Source organism: Ranitomeya variabilis, chromosome 1, assembly GCF_051348905.1.
Source record: "Ranitomeya variabilis isolate aRanVar5 chromosome 1, aRanVar5.hap1, whole genome shotgun sequence".
NCBI lineage: Eukaryota > Metazoa > Chordata > Amphibia > Anura > Dendrobatidae > Ranitomeya > Ranitomeya variabilis.
Window position 1 is genome coordinate 108,136,089 of NC_135232.1, and position 21,367 is coordinate 108,157,455.

General features: G+C 41.3%; 1 protein-coding gene and 1 long non-coding RNA gene across 2 annotated transcripts in view; one reads left to right on the top strand and one right to left on the bottom strand.

Annotated features, from left to right (window-relative positions):
* ANKDD1B (ankyrin repeat and death domain containing 1B) overlaps positions 1-21,367 on the bottom strand; it is a 79,856-nt gene that overhangs the window by 42,250 nt on the left and 16,239 nt on the right. Inside the window, exons 6-7 of the mRNA XM_077287360.1 lie at positions 2,219-2,317; positions 798-896 (exon numbers count right to left, since the gene is read on the bottom strand). Of these exons, the coding sequence (XP_077143475.1) occupies positions 798-896; positions 2,219-2,317 (198 nt within the window). The remainder of the gene's footprint in view (positions 1-797; positions 897-2,218; positions 2,318-21,367) is intronic.
* Positions 835-2,201, top strand: LOC143806623 (uncharacterized). The gene is made up of 3 exons (XR_013221523.1): positions 835-972; positions 1,463-1,564; positions 1,822-2,201. It is a non-coding gene; the product is annotated as an uncharacterized LOC143806623 (long non-coding RNA).

Sequence of the window (21,367 nt, forward strand, 5' to 3'; positions counted from 1 at the left end):
TCTACCCCATACCATTGGCTGCAACATAACCCCAAAGAATGATTGATCCACCCCCATTCTTAATGGTTGGTGAAATGTTCTTTTCCTGAAATTCTGTGCCTTTTTTTCTCCACACATACCATTTGATTATTGTGCTCAAAAGTTCTGTTTTGACCTCATTTGTCCACAGGACTTGCATCAGGCTTGTTTAGATGTTCTTTTGCATACTTCTGGTGCTGAATTTTATGGGGAGGACACAGGAGAGGTTTTCTTCTGAGGACTATTCCATAAGGGGTCATATTTGTGCAGGTGTCTCTGAACAGTAGGACAATGTACTAGAACTTCAAAATCTGTTACACTTTTCTGAAGGTCTTTTGCAGTCAAGCTGGGGTTCTGATTGCTTTTCTAGAAATCCTAAGAGCAGCTCTCACTGAAATTTGAAAGTGGGATGAACCCTCGTTCATGCGGTCTTTTTAAAGACAGCCGGGCCAGTGGATGAGAGCACCCACTGACCCACATCCAGAACTTAGATATTGATGGCGTATCCTTATGCTTTGGATAAGTCATCCTTATCGGATGGTTTGAGGTCTGACACCCCATGTTCAGCTGTACACAGGTCTCACTGCAGCCAGAAGTGAAGAAGAGCACAGCTCCATACACCATGTAGGGTTCCTCTCATATACAAACATGTATGCTCATGTAAACAATATAAACAATGAGGTGGGGCACCAAAGAGCATTTTTACACAGGGCACCATAAGGCCGACCCTAGCTATAGTCATCTTAACTCTCATATCTAAAAATCTATGATAATTGTACCTTATTCGGACTGTCCTTTTCTTTAAAATGTTCCAACAGAACACTTACAACTGTTTCATGACCATTAGCAGCAGCCAGATGAAGAGCCGTGTTACCATCCTGTGCCAAATACAAAAATAAGGAACGTGAAGACGTAATCAACGATCTGATCTACTTACAAGCCACGATCTCAACGGTAAGAATATTGCATGAAATATACAATCCAGTTGTAGCAATTTATTACTTGAAGTGAACCTGTCAAGTTGAAAATGGTATCTGATCTGTAGGCCGGATGTTGTAAAGCTAGGGAAGCTGATCACATTGTTATACATTTTGGTTAGAAAAGATTGAGTAGAACTTATATTTTATTCATTGAAATCCTTGGCGTTTGTATGCATATGAGTCCAGTGGGCGGTCCTGCTCAGTGATTGGCACTCTTCCCTATGTGTATGTGCGGGCAGAAAAGCAGAGATATCTATCTACCCACTGGACTCGTATACATACAAACACCAAGGATTTCAATGAATAAAATACAAGTTCAAGTGAATCTCTCCTAATAAACCTATATATCATTCCACTCAGCTCCTTCTTCTCTATACTGTGCTGTCCACAGAGCAGTCTGCATGTACAACATGGCAGGTTCCCTTTAAATACTGGATATTTCCAGAAATATTTCTTGTTCCCAGGTTGCATGCCGTACTGCAGTGCTAATCACTTTAATGGAGCTGAGCTATACCTGCTACAACTCATGGACAGAAATGATGCGGGTTCTAGAAGAAAGCAGCCAGGTATTTCTAATTCTGCACAACCCCTTTAAGAAATTGATAGTTATGTATGGTGAGAGTTTTAACTCCTTCCCGACATCTGCAGTATGTATAGGCTTCTACTATTACATGTTTGCTGGATTTCAGCCCAGCATTGCAGGGCTGCTGTGTTTTCCTTGTAATACTTGTGGATGTCCCAGTTACAGTGAAAAACATTATACTTCTTGACCCCTTGGGGGAAATATTATGTGATAAATATAATATTCTGCATATTTTTTTAGGAAGCTGGGAACGTCCACTACACTGTGTACAGGGCTGCGCTGATCACCCCATTCACTGTCTCCATCCGGCTGCCGCAGGTAGTGATGGGTGGGATGTCCACCACTAGGGAACTCCACACTTCTCCGGTATTGATGACCTGTCCATGGGATAGGTCAGCAACTTGTGTGACCAGACAACTCTTTTTAGAATATACTGTATTCTTTACAGCTGTTCATAGCAAATAAACACACCTTACAGTACTGTTGGTAAATGGTCATGGAAGAACATGAAAAACTTGTTTTCTAAGAATGTAAGTCAACGGGACACATTGTGCTGGTACCATGATATTTGTCAATCACTTTATGGCAATAAAAAAAAAAGAAAAAAAAAGAAAGGTCAGGCTGAGCTATACTGCACCTTGTCTTCCTGAGATGTGAATAATCCCATCGAAAGTAGATTATTGATCATGTTAACATGTCCATTCTCAGCAGCTAGATGAAACGGTTCTCTGCCTCTCTGGAAAAGACAATGAAACAAATCATTCCCGTTTTATAGAAGTTTAAACCTAAAGAAGCTTCTGAGCCCAATGGTAAATTGTTAAATTTGGAACAGGTACATTAGTAGGTTACCTCTGCACCCCCTATGGCTACACCCTTGACTTTTAATGTGGATATTACTAACTACTATCAGAACTCCAGTGACTGCACCAATTCTCTAAAATACTGCTGTTTCTGGAATTCTTCCTCTTCTATAAGTGGGAACATTGCAATAAATGAAAAAGGGAAACGATCGTCCTGCAGTCACACAGCCCCTATTTGGCTAGTTGGTATGTAGAGCAATGAGGCGATATCAGATACCCCGGTCATTGCCTTACCAGATTAAAGCGATTGCTCATTACTTTTTCTATTCAGTGGACATTAAGGATAGATCAGAATATAAAAGTGGTGATCGGCAGCACCTGGTAGCAGCCACCGACCGTGTACGCGGCTGTGGTGTTCTGCTCCGCACACTGTTTATATCCAGCCACCACCAGAAGTGATGACAGTTGACTCAATGCTCCCGCCCTCGTCTCTGTTGTGTTGTGTTGACTGCAGTGGTGACGTCCTTTTGACAGCACTGCAGCCAATCACTGAGCTCAGTGCTCTTTACTTCTTAATATACAGTCATGCGAAAAACTAAGTACACCTCTGTGAACTCTAGGAACATAATACAAAAACATCAAATCCTTAGAAGATCTAAAAATTAGGTAAATACAACCTCTCTTGACAAAGTGTAATTTGTCATGTGCCATTGTGATTATTTATTTGGCAAAAACTAAGCCAAAATGCAAATACAGTGTGTAGAAAATTAAGTACACCCTTAGTGCTTTCATAGCAATTAAGAGGGTACTGGTAATCAAATGCCCTTTTAATTAAATGTGGAAAGAGCAAGTGTGACCACCTCTATAAAAGCAGGCAGTTTGCGGATCTGGAGCATTCAGGCGTGTGTTAGCACAGTGCCAAGGAGGAAAGCAATTATCACTTGAATAGAAAAGACCTAGGGAGGTGCCTATCCCTAATTGCCAATCACTCATTAACACCCTACCTGACAGCGGAGGTTGGCACCCTAAACCTGAGCAGTGGCGCCCCCACTCACCGTCGACTGTCCCTTCTATCCTACAACTCTCTATAACGGAATGGATGGAAAGATGTATGTATATTATGTTGATAGATAAGGACCAAAGGATGGGGACTGTCCCTTAATCTGGCCCTGCCTCACAGCGGAGATTGGCACCCTGAATTTTCACGATATGTGGTGCCCCCGCTCCTCGACGACTGACCCAAAAAGAATTGCCCTAATAGATCAATGTCGGGGCAATATATGGCTTTAGTAAAAGGTGCTAAAATGTAAGACCATATATAAACAGACAGTGGTGAACCATGGCAGAAAAAAAAGAGGGGGAAGTGGGATTTGCAGGAATTGTTCTGATCAACAATTATCCTAAGTACCAGTATTATACAATATTAGTCTAGGTAATAATAACCATAAATCCCAGTAGAAGAGAAACACAGGATATTAATTGTGCACAAACAATTATCCTAGAAAAAGAATATATTGCACAATGCCATACAATGATAGTCTCAATAGTTCAAATAGACTATACGTTATGCACAGAAGTTAATATTCCATATAGAAAAAACCTGCATCCCATCCAAACCCAGGTTCACACACTTTTATAGAACCATAGATAGGCCTATATAAGTCAGTCTCTCAGACTCTAAAATTCATGAATCCATAAATAGGCATAAATAGGTCAGTCTCACAGACTCACAAACTCTAAAACTCATGAATCCATAGATAGGCATATATAAGTCAGTCTCACAAACTCCACGCGTTTCTCCTCCCAAAAGAGGTTCATCAGGAGTATATTCACATATTATCAGAGACCGCTACTTAGCTTATTATGTTAGTTGTCCATAACGAAGCAGGACATCAGCACGTCAAGTGTATACCCTCTGGATAGAGGCACTATCCTTTGGTCCTTATCTATCAACATAATATACATACATCTTTCCATCCCTTCCGTTATAGGGAGTTGTAGGATAGAAGGGACAGTCCACGGTGAGTGGGGGCGCTACTGCGCAGGTTTAGGGTGCCAACCTCCACTGTCAGGTAGGGTGTTAATGAGTGATAGGCAATTAGGGATAGGCACCTCCCTAGGTCTTTTCTACTCAAGAGCCAAAATTCTTTGGTGATGGTTTTGTGTGCACTAGTTTTTAATAAATTGGTTAATAAAGGTATTTAAAAAAAAAAAAAATTGTGGGGGGGGGGGGGGGGGTTCCCTGTGAACTGTTTACTTGAATTCCACTCTATTAACTATCGATTTTCGCTGTGAGTTTTTTTTTTTTCCAGTTCCATCTCCCTAGCCTGTTAAAGCTTTTCCCGTATCCTGTGTCTCGTTAGTCCCCTGTAGGTTGTCCTTATTTCCTGTCACCACTTTCGTGGTGTCCAAATCTTGAAGCTGCGTCCATTGTATCCACAGCAGTGGCTACCCAAGACCTGTGTGTCTGAACTTGCCCCAAGTGGCCATCCTGTCTGCACAGTCTGAACCTGTCCCAGTGGCCGTACTGCCCGGTGTAGAAATCAGGATTAATGGCTTAGACCCTTGGGGTCAGCTGCTACTGCCGGACATCGCCCTTGAGTGGCACCTGGCAGTTACCTGCAGTACAAGCCTGACCTCACCACTAGAAGCTCCAGTAAACACCAAGGTAGCTAGTTAGTTATTCCCCTCCAGGGTAGGTCAAGTCTGTGGCACAGTGCATCCATGAACGACATGTGCGTGCAGGCGTAACACTAATGAGTGGTTGTTTAAGCAAATTCACCCACCCCAAAGTCAGAACAAGTAATGAAAAGAGAAGTTACAGCTTATAGCATGAAGGCCTGAGTTAGCATCTTAGAGTTAACCTGACATTTGATCCATGTTGCTTGATCAATGGATATTATGTATTAGGCACAGGCTGTAGGATCTCAGCCATATATGCAGTTGCGTACCTAGAGTCCAATGGGCCACGGCGCAAAATTTGGACCTACGCCCCACCCTTTCCCCCGTATCAGATGTAAGGGACTTTGTAGTGTTCTAAATCCTATAAGGACATATGAGTAGCACCCACACACCCATTATGTATTAATGTCCCCCATCTTGGGATCATCCCTGGTGTATATATCCTGGGCCCATCCTAGTATACACTGACGAGCAATAGGGTAACAATGTCTTGACATTTTGACTTTCAGGCTCCATTTCTCGCCATCCACTACTGCTTTGAATGTGACAGTTCCATCATTTTATAGACAATCTTGGCTATCTCATACAGGATTTTTACTTGCAACTATATAGCATATGATTAGTTATGCAGACTCTTGACATGTCACTGCATTGTTACTGTTTTGCTCCTAAAATCTACATTTTAATTTGTATTATTTTGTCAGCATTTCTTAATTCCACCTTTGGCTTTCAACACTGCCGGAATCCTTCTGGGAATGCTCTTGATCAGATTCAAACAAGTCTTGATCGAAATCTGATCCCAGGTGTCTTCTACATGTTCTCAAAGTGGGTGCTTACTGGTCGATTCACTTGGGTATTAGTGATGAGCGAGAGTCCTTGGATAATGTGTTATCCGATCACACTCATGTCCTAATCAAGTATTTCGGCTTACTAAGAAAAAAAATATGCTTGAGTCGCCGCCGCTGCATGTGTCATGGCTGTTTGACAACCATAAAACATGCAAGGATTGCCTCTTCGTTAGGCAACCATTCCAAACTTGTGTAACATGTGTCTCATGGTGCTTGCATGGACACTGTGATCTCACTATTCTGAAGCATATGAGCCACTTCCACTGCCGTGTTTGTCACGCTAGAACTGGTAGACTTTGTGATGAGCCAACTTGTTGATATTTTTCCTGGATGTCCACCTCTTGGCTTTTGAGTGGATGGATGGAGTTTATTTCATATTATTCCAACTGTCATGGCACTCACATGATGCAATTTGGCAATTTTCTTGGCCAATTGACCACTATTGATGAGCTGGATGATGCGGTTTCTATTTTATTGGGAAATCTTCTTCATGACTGCTCCTCAATTCAAATCAGTAACTTTTCACTTGGGAATCAACCTAATAATACACTGAACTATTAGGAAATATGAGAACTGGTTGTATTTTGTAGTTTACAGTGTAACAGGGTCACTGGTAATGTGCTGGAAGGAAGATATGTTTCACTGAGGTTATTAGCTTCAGTGATATGGTCCTGGAAGCTTGCTTTTATGTGCTGAGAGGGGTTTAGTCGGCCTTGACAGGACCAGGTTTTTCTGTTTAACAGCTAAAGAGTGGGGCAGGATGGCTGTTCATCATATCTCCACCCTAGGGTGTAGTCCATGAAGTAAAGGTGAAGGCTCTGGACTTAATGATTGTTCTGTGTGTGCTCTGAAGGTGAAGCTAACCTACAGAGCTGTGCTCTTACTAAAGAGAGCTGAACCCTGTTTTCTGAACAGGCAGGTCCCCGCAGTTATATGGACTGGAAACACACTGCAGCAGGGATTTTGCCTCACTCCTCCATACAGATCTTCTCCAGATCTTTCAGATTTCGGGGCTGTCACTGGGCAACATTGAGTTTCAGCTCCCTCCAAAGATTTTCTATTGGGTTCGGGTCTGGAGACTAGCTAGACCACTCCAGGACATTGAAATGCTTCTTACAGAGCCACTCCTTAGTTACCCTGGCTGTGTGTTTCAGGTCATTGTCATGATGGGAGACCCAGCCACAACCCATCTTCAATGCTCTTACTGAGGGAAGGAGGTTGTAGGCCAAAATCTTGCATTACTTGACCCTATCCATCCTCCCTTCAATATGGTGCTGTCGTCCTGTCCCCTTTGTAGAAAAACACCCCAAAAGTATGATGTTCACTCCACCATGCTTCACGGTTGGGGGAGGTGTTGTTGCTGTACTCAAACACGGCAAGTGGAGTTGACACCAAAAAGTTCTATTTTGGTCTCATTTTCCCACATGACCTTCTCCTATGCCTCCTCTGAATAATCCAGATGGTCATTAGTAAACTTCAAATAAACCTGGACATGTGCTGGCATAAACAGGGGGGACCTTATGTGCCTTAAAGGATTTTAATCCATGAATGCATAGAGTGTTACTAACTGTAATGTTTAAGAATGTGATCACAGCTGTCTTCATTCCATTGACCAGGTCCTCCCATGTAATTCTAGGCTGATTCCTGACCTTTCTCGGAATCATCCTTTTCCCACAAAGCGAGATCTTGCAGGGAGCCCCAGACCAAGGAAGATTAACAGTCATCTTGTGTTTCTTCCATTTTCAAATAATTGTGCCAACAGTTATTGCCTTCTCACCAAACTGCTTGCCTATTGTTCTGAAGCCCATCCCAGCCTTGTGCAGGTCTAGAATTTTGTCCCTGATGTCCTTAGACAGGTCTTTGGTCTTGGCCATGGTGGAGAGGTTACAGTGTGATTGATTGAGTGTGTGGACAGGTGTCCTTTATACAGGTAAAGAATTCAAACAGATGCAATTAATACAGGTAATGAGTGCAGAGTAGGAAGACTTCTTAAATAAAAACTAACATGTCTGTGAGAGCCAGAATTCTTGCTAGTTAGTAGGTGGTCAAATACTTATTTCATGCAATAAAATGAAATTTCATTAAAAAATCATACAATGTGATTTTTTTTTCATTTGTAGATTATGTCTGTCACAGTTGAAGTGTACCTACGATAAAAATCACAGACCTCTCCATTCTTTGTAGGTGGGAAAACGTGCAAAATCGGCAATGTATCAAATACCGTACTTATTATTCCCACTGTATATATCACCCATCTTGGGCACATCCTGGTATATATGTTCCCCATCCTGGAATATAAAGTCATTGCCAAAAGTGTTGACACCCTTGAAATTGTTCTAGAAAATGAATTATTTTTTCCACAAATGGACAGCGACATTTTTTTCCTATCTAAATGCAAAAAGGAGAATCTAATTCCCAAAGGACTCTGGATTACAAACCCAATTCTTCATACCTACAATACCCATTATGCACAAAACCTGTGTCACAGGACTTCTGAGAGATTAAGGAATCATCTTTTGCATGTCTGCTACAGCATAAAGAGTAAAGTCCAAGGGCAATTTGAAACTCTGAGGAAGACACTTACAGAAGACACAGAGCAAAAATTACAACAATACTACAAGAAACTACGGGCCCTTCTGATTTATAACAAGGAAAAGAAACTGCACAGATTGCGCCTCAATTCAGGACTCTATGCAAACAGATACAGAAGCCAAAACCTGACACCTTGGACAACCACTCCATTCCAGACACAAAAGCATCTAACTGTGTCATTAATCTCTCAGATTATAAACCCAACAAAGTGGAGCTGGCCGTGCTCTCCAGAGGACTCACATTTTGTCCTACTAAGGCCCTGGATAAAACTGAACTCTGCAGTGATATGGAACATTTTTTCAGGAGACTGCGCCTGAGGGAATATTTCAATGATACTGAAGATTCAGAACCCACCTGGACTGAAGGAAAAGGGATCCTAACAACAAAGAAGAGATCAGACTGGACACCTCCACCTGGACGCAACCCTCATTTGGATAAATATATAGACTCCTTCAGACATGTGATAAAATCCACCATCATAAATACTAACAGGAGACAAGCATCCAACACCAGTGCCCAGGAGAGAAAGGCCATACAGTCTCTGAAAACCAACAAAGAAATCATCATCAAACCTGCTGACAAGGGAGGTGCAATAGTCATGATGAACACATCAGACTATATGAAGGAAGCAAACAGACAACTTTTGGACACACGCTACTACAAAAAATTGGAGTCGGATCCTACACAGGACTACTACAAGGAACTAAACAAGTTGGTATCTTGTCTGCCCGATGAATCCATAAGAGCCAATGACCTGATACCAGAAAGTCCAAGAACAGGGACATTCTACATGCTTCCCAAAATCCACAAATCTGGAAATCCAGGAAGACCAATTATTTCATGTGTGGGCACCCTTACTGAGCAGGTATCTGGATAAGTAGAGGGTGTTCTTAAACCCCTGGTAAAGGATACACCCAGCTTCATTCAGGACACAACTGACCTATTGAATAAACTATCAGCAATAGGTCCTCTACCAGAAGGAACCATACTGGCCACCATGGATGTGGAATCTTTGTACTCCAATATCCCACACCAGGATGGATTAAATGCCTGCAAATTCTTCCTGGAAAACACAGGGACTGATGCAAATTCTGTGGTGAAACTTATAAAATTCATCCTCACCCACAATTACTTTGAATTTGACAAGAAGATCTATCTACAGGAGACTGGCACAGCCATGGGAAGTAAAATGGCCCCACAGTATGCAAATCTTTTCATGGCCAAGCTTGAAAGCGACTTTTTGTCCTCATGTCCCATCAGGCCTCTGGCCTACTACCGCTACATTGATGATATTTTAATCATCTAGATGGAGTCTGAACCACAGCTAAAGACGTTCCATGAACAGTTTAATCAATTTCACCCTACCATCAACTTGACACTCAACTACTCCTGTACTGAAATTAACTTTTTGGACACCATCATTAAGCTGCAGAACAATAAAATAGAGACATCCCTGTATCAGAAGCCAATCGACCGTCCAACATACCTTAAATGGGCCAGTTTCCATCCAAAACACATAAAAAACTCCATTGTCTACAGCCAAGCCATCAGATACAGTCGTATATGTTCCAACCCCATGGATAGAGATGAGCACCTTGATCGCCTCAGAAAGACCTTTTTGAATCAGGGCTACCATCCAAGAACAATTGAAAACCAGATTACAAGAGCCACCAGAATATCAAGGAATCACCTGCTACATTACAAAGCTAAAGAAGAAAATAACCGGGTGCCTCTAGTAGTTACCTACAATCCAAATCTGGAGGTGCTAAGGGGAGCTGCACGGAAATTACAACCTTTACTACAAAAAAATGCCCGCTTACAATCCATTTTCCCAGACCCCCCCACTACTGTGTTTTACGCAGCCCCCAAATCTAAGAAGCATCATTGTCAAGAGCTCCCTGTCCTCTCCAACAGCTGCAGGTACCTTTCCCTGCAATCAGAAAAAATGTAAAACCTGTCCATTCATAATGGCCACGGACAAGATAAAGATCCCCAATTCACATCAGGACTACAAGATACCAGGTACATTCAGCTGCGTCACTTCTAATGTGGTGTACTTAATTATTTGTACTAAATGTCCAACTGGGGGTCTGTATGTGGGGGAGACAGGGCAGAAACTGAGAACAAGAATGAATTCTCACCGCCACACAATAAGAGAAAAAGGAATGGATCTACCTGTGGCAATACATTTTTGTCTCCCAAATCATAGCATTATGGACATGAAATTACTTGTGTTAAAGGGTTACTTCAAAACTCAGAGAGATAGAAGAGTCTGGGAATATAAACTGATGACGACCTTTGACACTCTCACTGCAGGAATGAATGTGTCGCATGGATTTATGTCTTTTTACATCAACTAAGGAACTTGCCCCTCAGACCATGTGGGGTCATCACAACAGAGACCCCAAATCAGAGGACAATAAAACATTCCTTATCTAAGAACTGGCCCAACATTTATGGACATAACTGTTTATCACTCATGGTAATTCTGCTTCATGCCACCTGTCTTATCCATGTTTTTTTTTTTCTGTGCTATGTTGTGCATAAATATGTGATTCTTCAGAATTTGTATTAGTCTATGCCTGATGAAGAGACCTGTGTAGTCTCGAAAGCTTGCAATTTGTTACCATCTTTTCAGTTAGCCATTAAAAGGTATCAACCACTGAGGACTCTCAATTCTAAACATTATTTTTTCCAGAAAATTATTGCAATTACACATGTTTCATTATACACGTATTTATTTCCTTTGAGTGTATTGGAACAACACAAAAAACAGAGAAAAAAAGGCAAGTTGGACATCATTTCACACAAATCCCCAACAATGGGCCGGACAAAAAAATTGCTTCATATATCAATAAACAAGCTTCTTACTCCTCTCAAATGGAATTTTGGACCACTCCTCTTTTGCAAACTGCTCCATGTCTCTCATATTTGAAGGATGCCTTCTCTCGACACCAATTTTAAGATCTCCACAATTGTTCAATGGGATTTAGAACCAGACCCATTGCTGGTCACTTCAGAACTCTGCAGTGCTTTGTTTCCATCCTTTTATGGGTGCTTCTTGAAGTTTGGTTGGGGTCATTGTCCTGCCGGAAGACCCATGACCTAGGACGCAAGCCCAGCTTTCTGACACTTGGCACTACATTACGACCCAAAATCCATTGGTAATTTTCAGATTTCATCATAACACCTTGCACACATGTAAGGCACCCAGTGCCATAAGCAACACAACAACCCAAAAATATCTTTGAACCTCCACCATATTTGACTGTAGGTACTCTGTTATTTTCTTTGTAGGCCTTATTCTGTTTTCAGTAAGCAGTAAAATGAAGAGTTTTACAAAAAGAAATATCTTGGTCTTATGTGTCCATAAAACGCATTTCCTGAAGGATTTTGGCTTACTCACTTACATTTTGGGCAATCTGCAGTCTAGCTTTTTTATGTCTCTGTGGCAGCAGTGGGGTCCACCTGAGTCTCCTGCCACAGCGCTTCATTTCATTTATCATTTAAATGTCAATGGATAGTTCAATTACACTGATGCACCCTGAGCTTACAGGACAGCTTGAACTTCTTTACAACTTGATTGGGGCAGCTTATTCGCCATCTTGACTATCTTGCGTTGCAACCTTTTATCAATTTTTCTGTTGTATACATCAAGGAAGATTAACTACAGTGCCATGGATTGTAAACTTTTTGATAATGTTGCTCATCGTGGACAAAGGAACATTAAGATCTCTGGAGATGGACTTGTAATCTTGAAATTATTGATATTTTTCAACAATTTTGGTTCTCAAGTCCTCAGACAGATCTTTTCTCATCTTTCTGATCTCTATGCTTAGCGTGGTGCACACAGACACACAATGCAAAGGTTGAGTCGACTTCTCCCATTTTTATCTGGATTCAGGTGTGATTTTCATATTGTCCACACCTGATACTTGCCACAGGTGAATTTGAACAAGCATCATATGCTTGAAACAAAGTTGTTTACCCACAATTTTTGAAAGGGAAAAATGCTTCAATTTATGGAACAATTTCAAGGATGCCAACACTATCAGCCATGAATGTATGTCCCTTATCCTGGTCCCCATCCTGATATATATGTCCCTTATCCTGGGCCCCATTTTGGTATGTTCCCCAGCATGGTATATGTCTCCTGGTCTGCCACTGTTCTTTAACCCCTTAATGACCGCCAATACGTCTTTTAACTGACCTGAGATATAAGAGAATAGCCTCCCCATACAGGTGACAACCCAGCAGTTTTCAGCTGTACACTATAGCTAACAACTTGCTGCATCAGCCAAGATCAGTGTTTTCACCGTCCAAATCTGTTTAACCCTTAAGATGCTGCTGTCAATAGTGACTATATCATGTAAGTGGTTAACAGAGTGTGGGGGTCTTCCTCTTTTTCCCAGTTGGTGCCCTCAGATCATGATTGTGTGGTCCTAATGTTTGTCATGGCAATTCATGACCAAACAGCGGCCTTACAATCTGCCAGCTGTTGTAACCTGTTCAGAAGTTAGCAACAATTAGGCGGTCAAGAATACACTTTTTCATTTCTGTCATGCCACTTTGCATTAATTCCTGAAAATCACCTGAAGGGTTAATAAACTACCTGACTGCAGCTTTCAATATGTCAGAGGGTGCTGTTTTTAAAATGGTATAACTTTTGGGGTTTTCCCAATATATTGGACCCCTAAAGGCAGTTCAAACATGGATAGGTCCCTAAAAAAATAAACTTTGTAAATTTCCTAGAAAAAAATAAAAATTACTGCTACATTTTTTAACCTCCTAAAATGCTAACAAAATAAAAGAACATTTTACAAACGGTGCTAATGTAAAGCAGATATGTGGGAAATATTATTTATTAATGTTTTGCTATGGTATGACTATCTAGCTTAAAAGGACAATCATTCAAAATTTGAAAATTGCTAATTTTTTAAAATTTTTCTCAAATTTGGATATTTTTTATAAATAAGCACAAAACATGTCGACCTAAACTTACTATTATCATAAAGTATAATGTGTCACGAAAAAACAGTCTCAAAATCACTGGGATTTGTTGAAGCGTTCCAGAGTTATTACCAAATTACCAAATAAAGTGACACTGGTCAGATTTTAAAAAGTTGGCTCCGTCACTAAGGGGTTAATGCATATAAAAAAAACAAAACAATTATACTCACCTCCCATCCGGTCTCGCACCGTGTACTGTCCTCTTCTAAAGCCGGCAGCTGACTTAAGCATGCAAGCAACGGGAGAGAATGACATCACTGCCATGCCACCCCAGTAATGTGCACGCCGACGTCAGCTGCTGGCCTCTGATTGGCCAACAGCATGTATTGCTGTGCATGGACCCGGCAAGCAATCTGCACTGCAATACACTTCAGCTGAATGTGCGTTTGAGGACGCACATCCATTTGAAGTTTGTGCTGGTCTCAGCAGACCCCCACCCGCATGGGCCCGGTCACAGCAGTGACTTCTGTGACCGCAGCCTTTACGCCCCTGCATATATATTTTAACTCTAAAATGCTGCGGCATTTCAGAGAAAAACATAGTTTAATAGCAGCAGGGGGAATTGAGACTAGTCAGACAGGTGGGTCCCTATATGGATGAAATCATACAATGTATCAGCTGTCAGGTTCCCTTTAAAGAAAATCTGTCAGCAAGATTTCACAACCCAAACTATGACTGTTCCCAAGTAGCTCTTGGTCCAGCAATTCCTATACATGGCCAGTCTGTTTCTCTGGTACTGAGAAATTAGCGTTTGAATTAATCTGCAAATGAGGCTGTAGATCTGAAGCTTTGGTCACTCCAGCTCTATTCCCCACCTAGCAATGCCTCCTCCTACTTGACTGACCGCTCAGATGACTGAATTCACATAGCATGGGGGCAGGCCAGTCTAGCAGGAGGAGACAGGGTGATGAGTGTGATCATATTCTCCACATTACCCAGTGCGTAATTCTATATTTGCCACCAGCTGCACCTTGGATATGATGACACATAGCTACTTTTCTGCCTTTAACCTAGTCACCCAAGGATTATCTGCAGAATAAACCACATAGATTAGATTGTACCTGCTTGCTATTTCACAAAGGAGCCAGGCACACCTCACAGAACCAATATTGGAAGACTTTTACATTCAGCCTACCCAATTCTTACTAAAGAAATATATTGTGTCACGTTTACAAGAGGGGAGGCTGATATATAATCCACATAGTACATAGAATAAACTGCAGAATCTAGGTCAGCAGCAGCAGTCCCTGGGAGGATGTCGTAATACCTGCACAGATGGTAGAAATATGAGGCAAAAGTGGATCCTAAATACAGTCCATGTAAGGTGTTTTTTTTTAATTTTTCAAAGGTAACACATTTTTCAAGTAAAAATGCTCCTGTTTTGGGAAGTTTTTGGAGGAATTTTTCTTTCTTGAAGCAAGTCTAGAAGTGAGTTTTAAAGAGCGCCGGAAGAGTTTTTCCTGTCCTTTATGCAGCCTTTTGATTCAACATTGCCAGCTTGGAGCAAATTCCATAAAATGAATGAATGAAATTAAAGAAATAAACATATTTCATATTGCCGACTCTGTAAAACTTGGATCTAACAAAATCTAAAATTAATTATCTTGTATCACAAACATTGCTTTTCCAAGCATCACATCTCCCTTAAAAATACAGTAAAAGAGGACAACACATTGTATATATCAAACAATGGTATAAATAAAACCATGAGCACGCCATGCAAAAAAATAAGCCCTCACACATTTCCATTGACAGAAAAATAAAAAGGTTACAGACCTGGGAAAATGGTAACAGCAAAAAAAAATGTGTTTTTTTGCAAACTTCAGAATTTTTTTTAGCATTAAATAATAAAAAAAAAATACAAGTTTCCTATTTGTCACAATTGTACTGACCTGGGAAATCACGATACCAAATCATTTTACTGCACAATGAACAGTGTAAAAACAAAACCCAAGGAACAATGGTGGAATTCTTTTTCCACCAGTTTGATTTCACTTGGATTCTTTTTCCAGTACATTTTGTGTAAAAAAGAATGGTATAATTCAAAAGTACAACTTGTCCTGCAAATAAAAAGCACTCATACGGGTATGTGACAGAAAAATAAAAAAGCTATTGCCCCTGCAAGGAAGTGAGGAAAAAAACTGGGAAAAAAAAAAGAAAAATTGCCCGGTTATTAAGGGTATGTTCCCACGGTCAGTAAACTCTGCGGGTTGGAAGCTGCGTACATCCGCAGCTTCCAACCCATAGCGGCCAGATGTTACAGCATTGTGGCAAGAAATCCCATCTCCACTATGCGTGCACGGACGCCTTCAGCTTCCCTGCGGAGACGGACATGCAGCGCGTCTTTCCAGACCGCAGCATGTCTATTCTTGCGGAGACCCTCAGACTCAAAGATAAATTTCACCCATCCAATGTATTGGACGGGTGATACCACACGGTTCAATGAACACATGCAGAATCATCTGTGTTCAAAAGCCGTCAGCGCTTTGGATGCAGCGGACATGTGCTGCCTCCAAAGCTCTGCCAATTACTGACCGTGGGGACGTAGCCTAAGAGGTTGAAGCAGTCTTGAGTCCCACTCCTTAAAAATGGGAAAAAAAAATTCTGAGGCCCCGCTCTGCATGTCTATCAGGGTGTATGGCAGTCCCTCCTTCTAATTTTTGGCAGCCCTTGCTTTTATTGCATAGCCTTTATGAGTCTAGGAGTCCCACTACCTAACAATTATAACAGAATGTGTAAGAGGCCCTCCTTTATGTATACAGGGTGTATCTGAGTTCCTTTTCCTTCTTATTTTTGGCAGTTCTTTCATTGTCTTTGTGAGCTTCAGAGTCTCTCCTTTAAAAATCAAACAGGATGTGTCTGACCATGTCACACAGAACACATGTCCAGATAAGTTGAAAAAAATTTAAAATTACATTTACCGGTCAATACTTGTGGGTGTAGTTTTATTCCCCCTGTACTATGTTATCTAGTTCAGTCATAGGTGACGGGTAAATACTGTGATGGATAGCCTGGCTATTAAAGGGTGAAGCAGACTTTTTTCTATTTTTTTGCCTTGTATACAAGTCATTATATGGGAAAGAATGTTACAAATGACATTCTTTATGATTGGATCATTCACAGTTCCTGCCTTTACCATATTGCCCAGTGCAACATGACAACTTCTTCCAGGCAGGACTCATCTACAGAGATTACAAAAAATTCACATTTGACTTCTCACATTTCCAGAACGGCCCCATCTATTCACAACCTGCACAAACTTCTCATCCTACTGATACCTCAATGCTGAGCTGCTTCTGCCATATGTGTCCCTATTACTGCACCTGCAGTGTGGCACTGTTTGCCCTCTAGATGGTAAAACAAACCTCTAGAATATATTAATGCCATGTGCAAGTCCCCTAGAAAACAGTCCCCACATTTTGCCCCCTAGAAAGTAATAATGCCCTGTGTGCCCGTTTGATAGTCAGAATAACCTGAGTTCTAAAATAAGTGCCCACTTATCATTTAACAATGTCCAGCTCCATGTACAGCTCCCCTATACACAGTATGATGCTCTCTTATACATAGTATAATGCCCTGTAGAGTAACCCCCACAAAGTATACTAACTCCTTAGTAGCCCCAAAACTGTTTGAAGGCTCCAACACTGTATGATGGCCCCCACAATGTACAAAGACCCCACATTAGCTCCCATACTGTATGATGGCCCTCTCACTGTATGATAGCCCCTTAAAAAGCCTATATATAGAATAATGCACTCCCCATAGGCCTCCATATAGTGTAATGCACTTCACATCGGCCTCCCTATAGTATAATGCACTTCCCATATGCCTCTATATAGTATATTGCACTCCCCATATGCCTACGTGTAGTATTGTTGCTCTCCCCATAGGCCTCCATAAAGTATAATGCACTCCCCATAGGCCTCTATATAGTATAATTCACTTCCCATAGGCCCTTATATAGTATAATGCACTCTCCATGGGCCTCTATATAGTATAATGCACTCCTCATAGGCCTCTATATAGTATAATGCCTTCCCCATATGCCTATGTATAGTATAATGCACTTCCTAGCCTCTATATATTATATTGCACTCCCATAGGCCTCTATAGTGTAATGCACTCCCCATACGCCTTCATATAGCATAATGTACTTCCCATAGGCCTCTATATAGTATAATACACTCCGCATAGGCCTTCATGTAGTATAATGCACTCCCCATAGGCCTCTATTATTATTATTATTTATTTGTATAGCACCATTGATTCCATTCCATCATAGAATCATAGAATGTTAGAGTTGCAAGGGACCTCAAGGGACCGCATGCAACCCCCTGCTCAATGTGGTGTAGGATTCACTAAACTATCTCAGACAGAGGACTGTCCAGCCTCTGTTTAAAGATTTCCATTAAAGTAGGACTCACCACCACCTCTTGTGGCAGCCTGTTCCACTCATTGATCAACCTCACTGTCAAAAAGGTTTTTATAATACCTCATCTGTATCTTCTCCCTTTCAGTTTCATTCCATCGCTTATCGTGTTTCAATGTGCAAATGAGAATAAGGACGATCCCTCTATACTGTGACACACCTTCAGATATTTGTAGACAGCTATTAAGTCTCCTCTTAGCCTTCTTTTTTACAAGCAAAATATTCACAGACGCTTTAACCATTACTCAGAGGACATACTTTGCAGTCCACTCACAATACTAGCATCTCTTCTCTGAACTTGCTCCAGTTTTTCAATATCTTTTTTAAAATGTGGTGATCAGAACTGGACACAGTATACAAGATATGGCCTGATCAAGGAGGAGTACAGGAAGATAATTACTTTGTGTGATCTAGAGTCTATGCTTCTCTTAATACATCCTAGCACTGCGTTTGCCCTTTTTGCTGCTGCATCAAACTGTTGACTCATGTGCAGTCTGTGATCTATTAGTATACCCGAGTCTTTTTCACACGTGCTGTTGCTTAGTTCTATTCCTCCCATACTGTAGATGTCATTTTCATTTTTCTTACCCAGCTGTAGAATCTTACACGTCTCCCTGTTAAATACCATTCTACTAGTCACTGCCCATTGTTCAAGCTTATCTAGATCCTTCTGAATCCTTTCTCTGTTTTCTCTAGTGTAAGCTATCCCTCCTAGCTTTGCATCATCTACAAATCTGATCAATTTACCTTCAGTTCCCTTATCCAGATTATTTATAAAAATGTTGAACAACACTGGGCCAGGACATAGCCTGGTGGTACCCCACTTGGAACACTATTCCAATTGGATGTGCAAACATTTATTACCACTCTTTGAGTACGATCACTAAGCCAGTTATGAATTCACCTTACCATAGCCTTGTCAATCCCATACTTGGTTATTTTTTCAATAAGGATAGTACGAAATACTTTATTAAATGCTTTTGCTGAAGCCGAGATATAATATATCTACCGCATTTCCCTGATCAACCCAGTCAATGATTTCATCATAGAAGGAAATTAGATTAATCTGGCATGACTTGTTTGCTAAAAACCCATGCTGGCTCTTGTTAATTACTGCATTCTTATCCAAGTACTTACATACATGCTGTTTAATAATTAGTTCAAAGATCTTTCGTGGAATAGAAGTAAGGTTCACTGGCCTGTAATTTCCTGGCTCCAGCTTATTTCCTGTTTTTTGAAGATAGGGACAACATTTGCCCTTCTCTAATCTTCTGGGACTTCTCCTGGTCTCCAGGATTTTACAAAGATTCTGGCTAGTGGTTCTTTGATGTCCTCTGCTAATTCTTTCAGTACCCTCAGATGTAATTCATCTGGACCAAAAGATTTAAATTAATTTAAATGTGTCTCCTCACCATCGCTCGATTTATAGATAGTGTGTGGATTCCTTTATTCTTACGATGGCACTGTGAAGATCAGTTGATGTTACAATTGCTTTCTTAGAGAATACAGAAGCAAAATAACAATTTAAAGGTCCGGTCTTCTGAAGATCATTTTTGAACAGTTCACCATTTTCATAAAGTAAAAGTCCTATAGCATTGATGACTTTTCTTTTGCTTTTGACATACCCCCAAGGTTTGTATTTCAATCATGTGTATCATCCCACCAAGTTTCAGTGCTGCCTATGATATCATATCATGTCATGAGAAGGGATTACATACAAAAAACAGGTATCACTTATGGTAAACAAACTAACAATGATAGACTGATACAGAGGGAAGAGGACCTTGCTCTTGTGAACTTACATTCTACAGATATACACTCACCGGCCACTTTATTATGTACACCATGCTAGTAACGGGTTGGACCCCCTTTTGCCTTCAGAACTGCCTCAATTCTTCGTGGCATAGATTCAACAAGGTGCTGGAAGCATTCCTCAGAGATTTTGGTCCATATTGACATGATGGCATCACACAGTTGCCGCAGATTTGTCGGCTGCACATCCCAAAGATGCTCCATACAAGGCAGGATGGATCCATGCTTTCATGTTGTTTACGCCAAATTCTGACCCTACCATCCGAATGTCGCAGCAGAAATCGAGACTCATCAGACCAAGCAACGTTTTTCCAATCTTCTACTGTCCAATTTCGATGAGCTTGTACAAATTGTAGCCTCAGTTTCCTGTTCTTAGCTGAAAGGAGTGGTACCCGGTGTGGTCTTCTGCTGCTGTAGCCCATCTGCCTCAAAGTTCGACGCACTGTGCGTTCAGAGATGCTCTTAGGCCTACCTTGGTTGTAACGGGTGGCGATTTGAGTCACTGTTGCCTTTCTATCAGCTCGAACCAGTCTGCCCATTCTCTTCTGACCTCTGGCATCAACAAGGCATTTCCGCCCACAGAACTGCCGCTCACTGGATTTTTTTTCTTTTTCGGACCATTCTCTGTAAACCCTAGAGATGGTTGTGCGTGAAAATCCCAGTAGATCAGCAGTTTCTGAAATACTCAGACCAGCCCTTCTGGCACCAACAACCATGCCACGTTCAAAGGCACTCAAATCACCTTTCTTCCCCATACTGATGCTCGGTTTGAACTGCAGGAGATTGTCTTGACCATGTCTACATGCCTAAATGCACTGAGTTGCCGCCATGTGATTGGCTGATTAGAAATTAAGTGTTAACAAGAAGTTGGACAGGTGTACCTAATAAAGTGGCCAGTGAGTGTATAGTATAATGCACTCCCCAAAGGCCTCCATAGAGTATAATGCAAAAAATATAATAATCACCCCTCTTCTACGTTCATCCGCTGCTCCGAGAGCTTGCAGATCTCTGCACATCAGAAGCCATGTAGTGACGTCATTGCACTTGCTGTCAGTGTCTGCATCAATTACATCAGACACAGAGGGGAAATGATGGGAGGGGGAGCATGATACTCCCCCTCTCATCATTGCTTTCAGCTGTATCCAGCCGATACAGTTGAACTTGCGTTGACGGGTGGGGGCCTCTGCTCTGCTGCAGAGTTTAACTGTATGGGTGTGATGTGCACGTCTATACAGCTAACAGTAGCCTACCTCTGGGTGGACCCCTCAGAGCGCGGGACCCAGGGTAATCACCCTCTCTGCCCACTTTGTTCCCATAAAAGCTTCAAAGAACAACCACAATGACCCATCAATATAGAGTAGGTTAAATATAAATTATATGTGGTCAAAAACGTATTATGGACGTAATGGGAAAAAAATCACTGAACTACTAAACTATGCAACCAAGAAAAACGATCAAAAATTCCCAAACATTGTTTTATAAAAGTACAAACAATCTTTATTAGTCAATAGGGGTACATGGAAGTGGGGGAAAGGACCACCAAAAACATGCACATGCAAGATATGGGCACACAAACTAACAGGGTATATATAGTATGAAAGTATCAAATAACC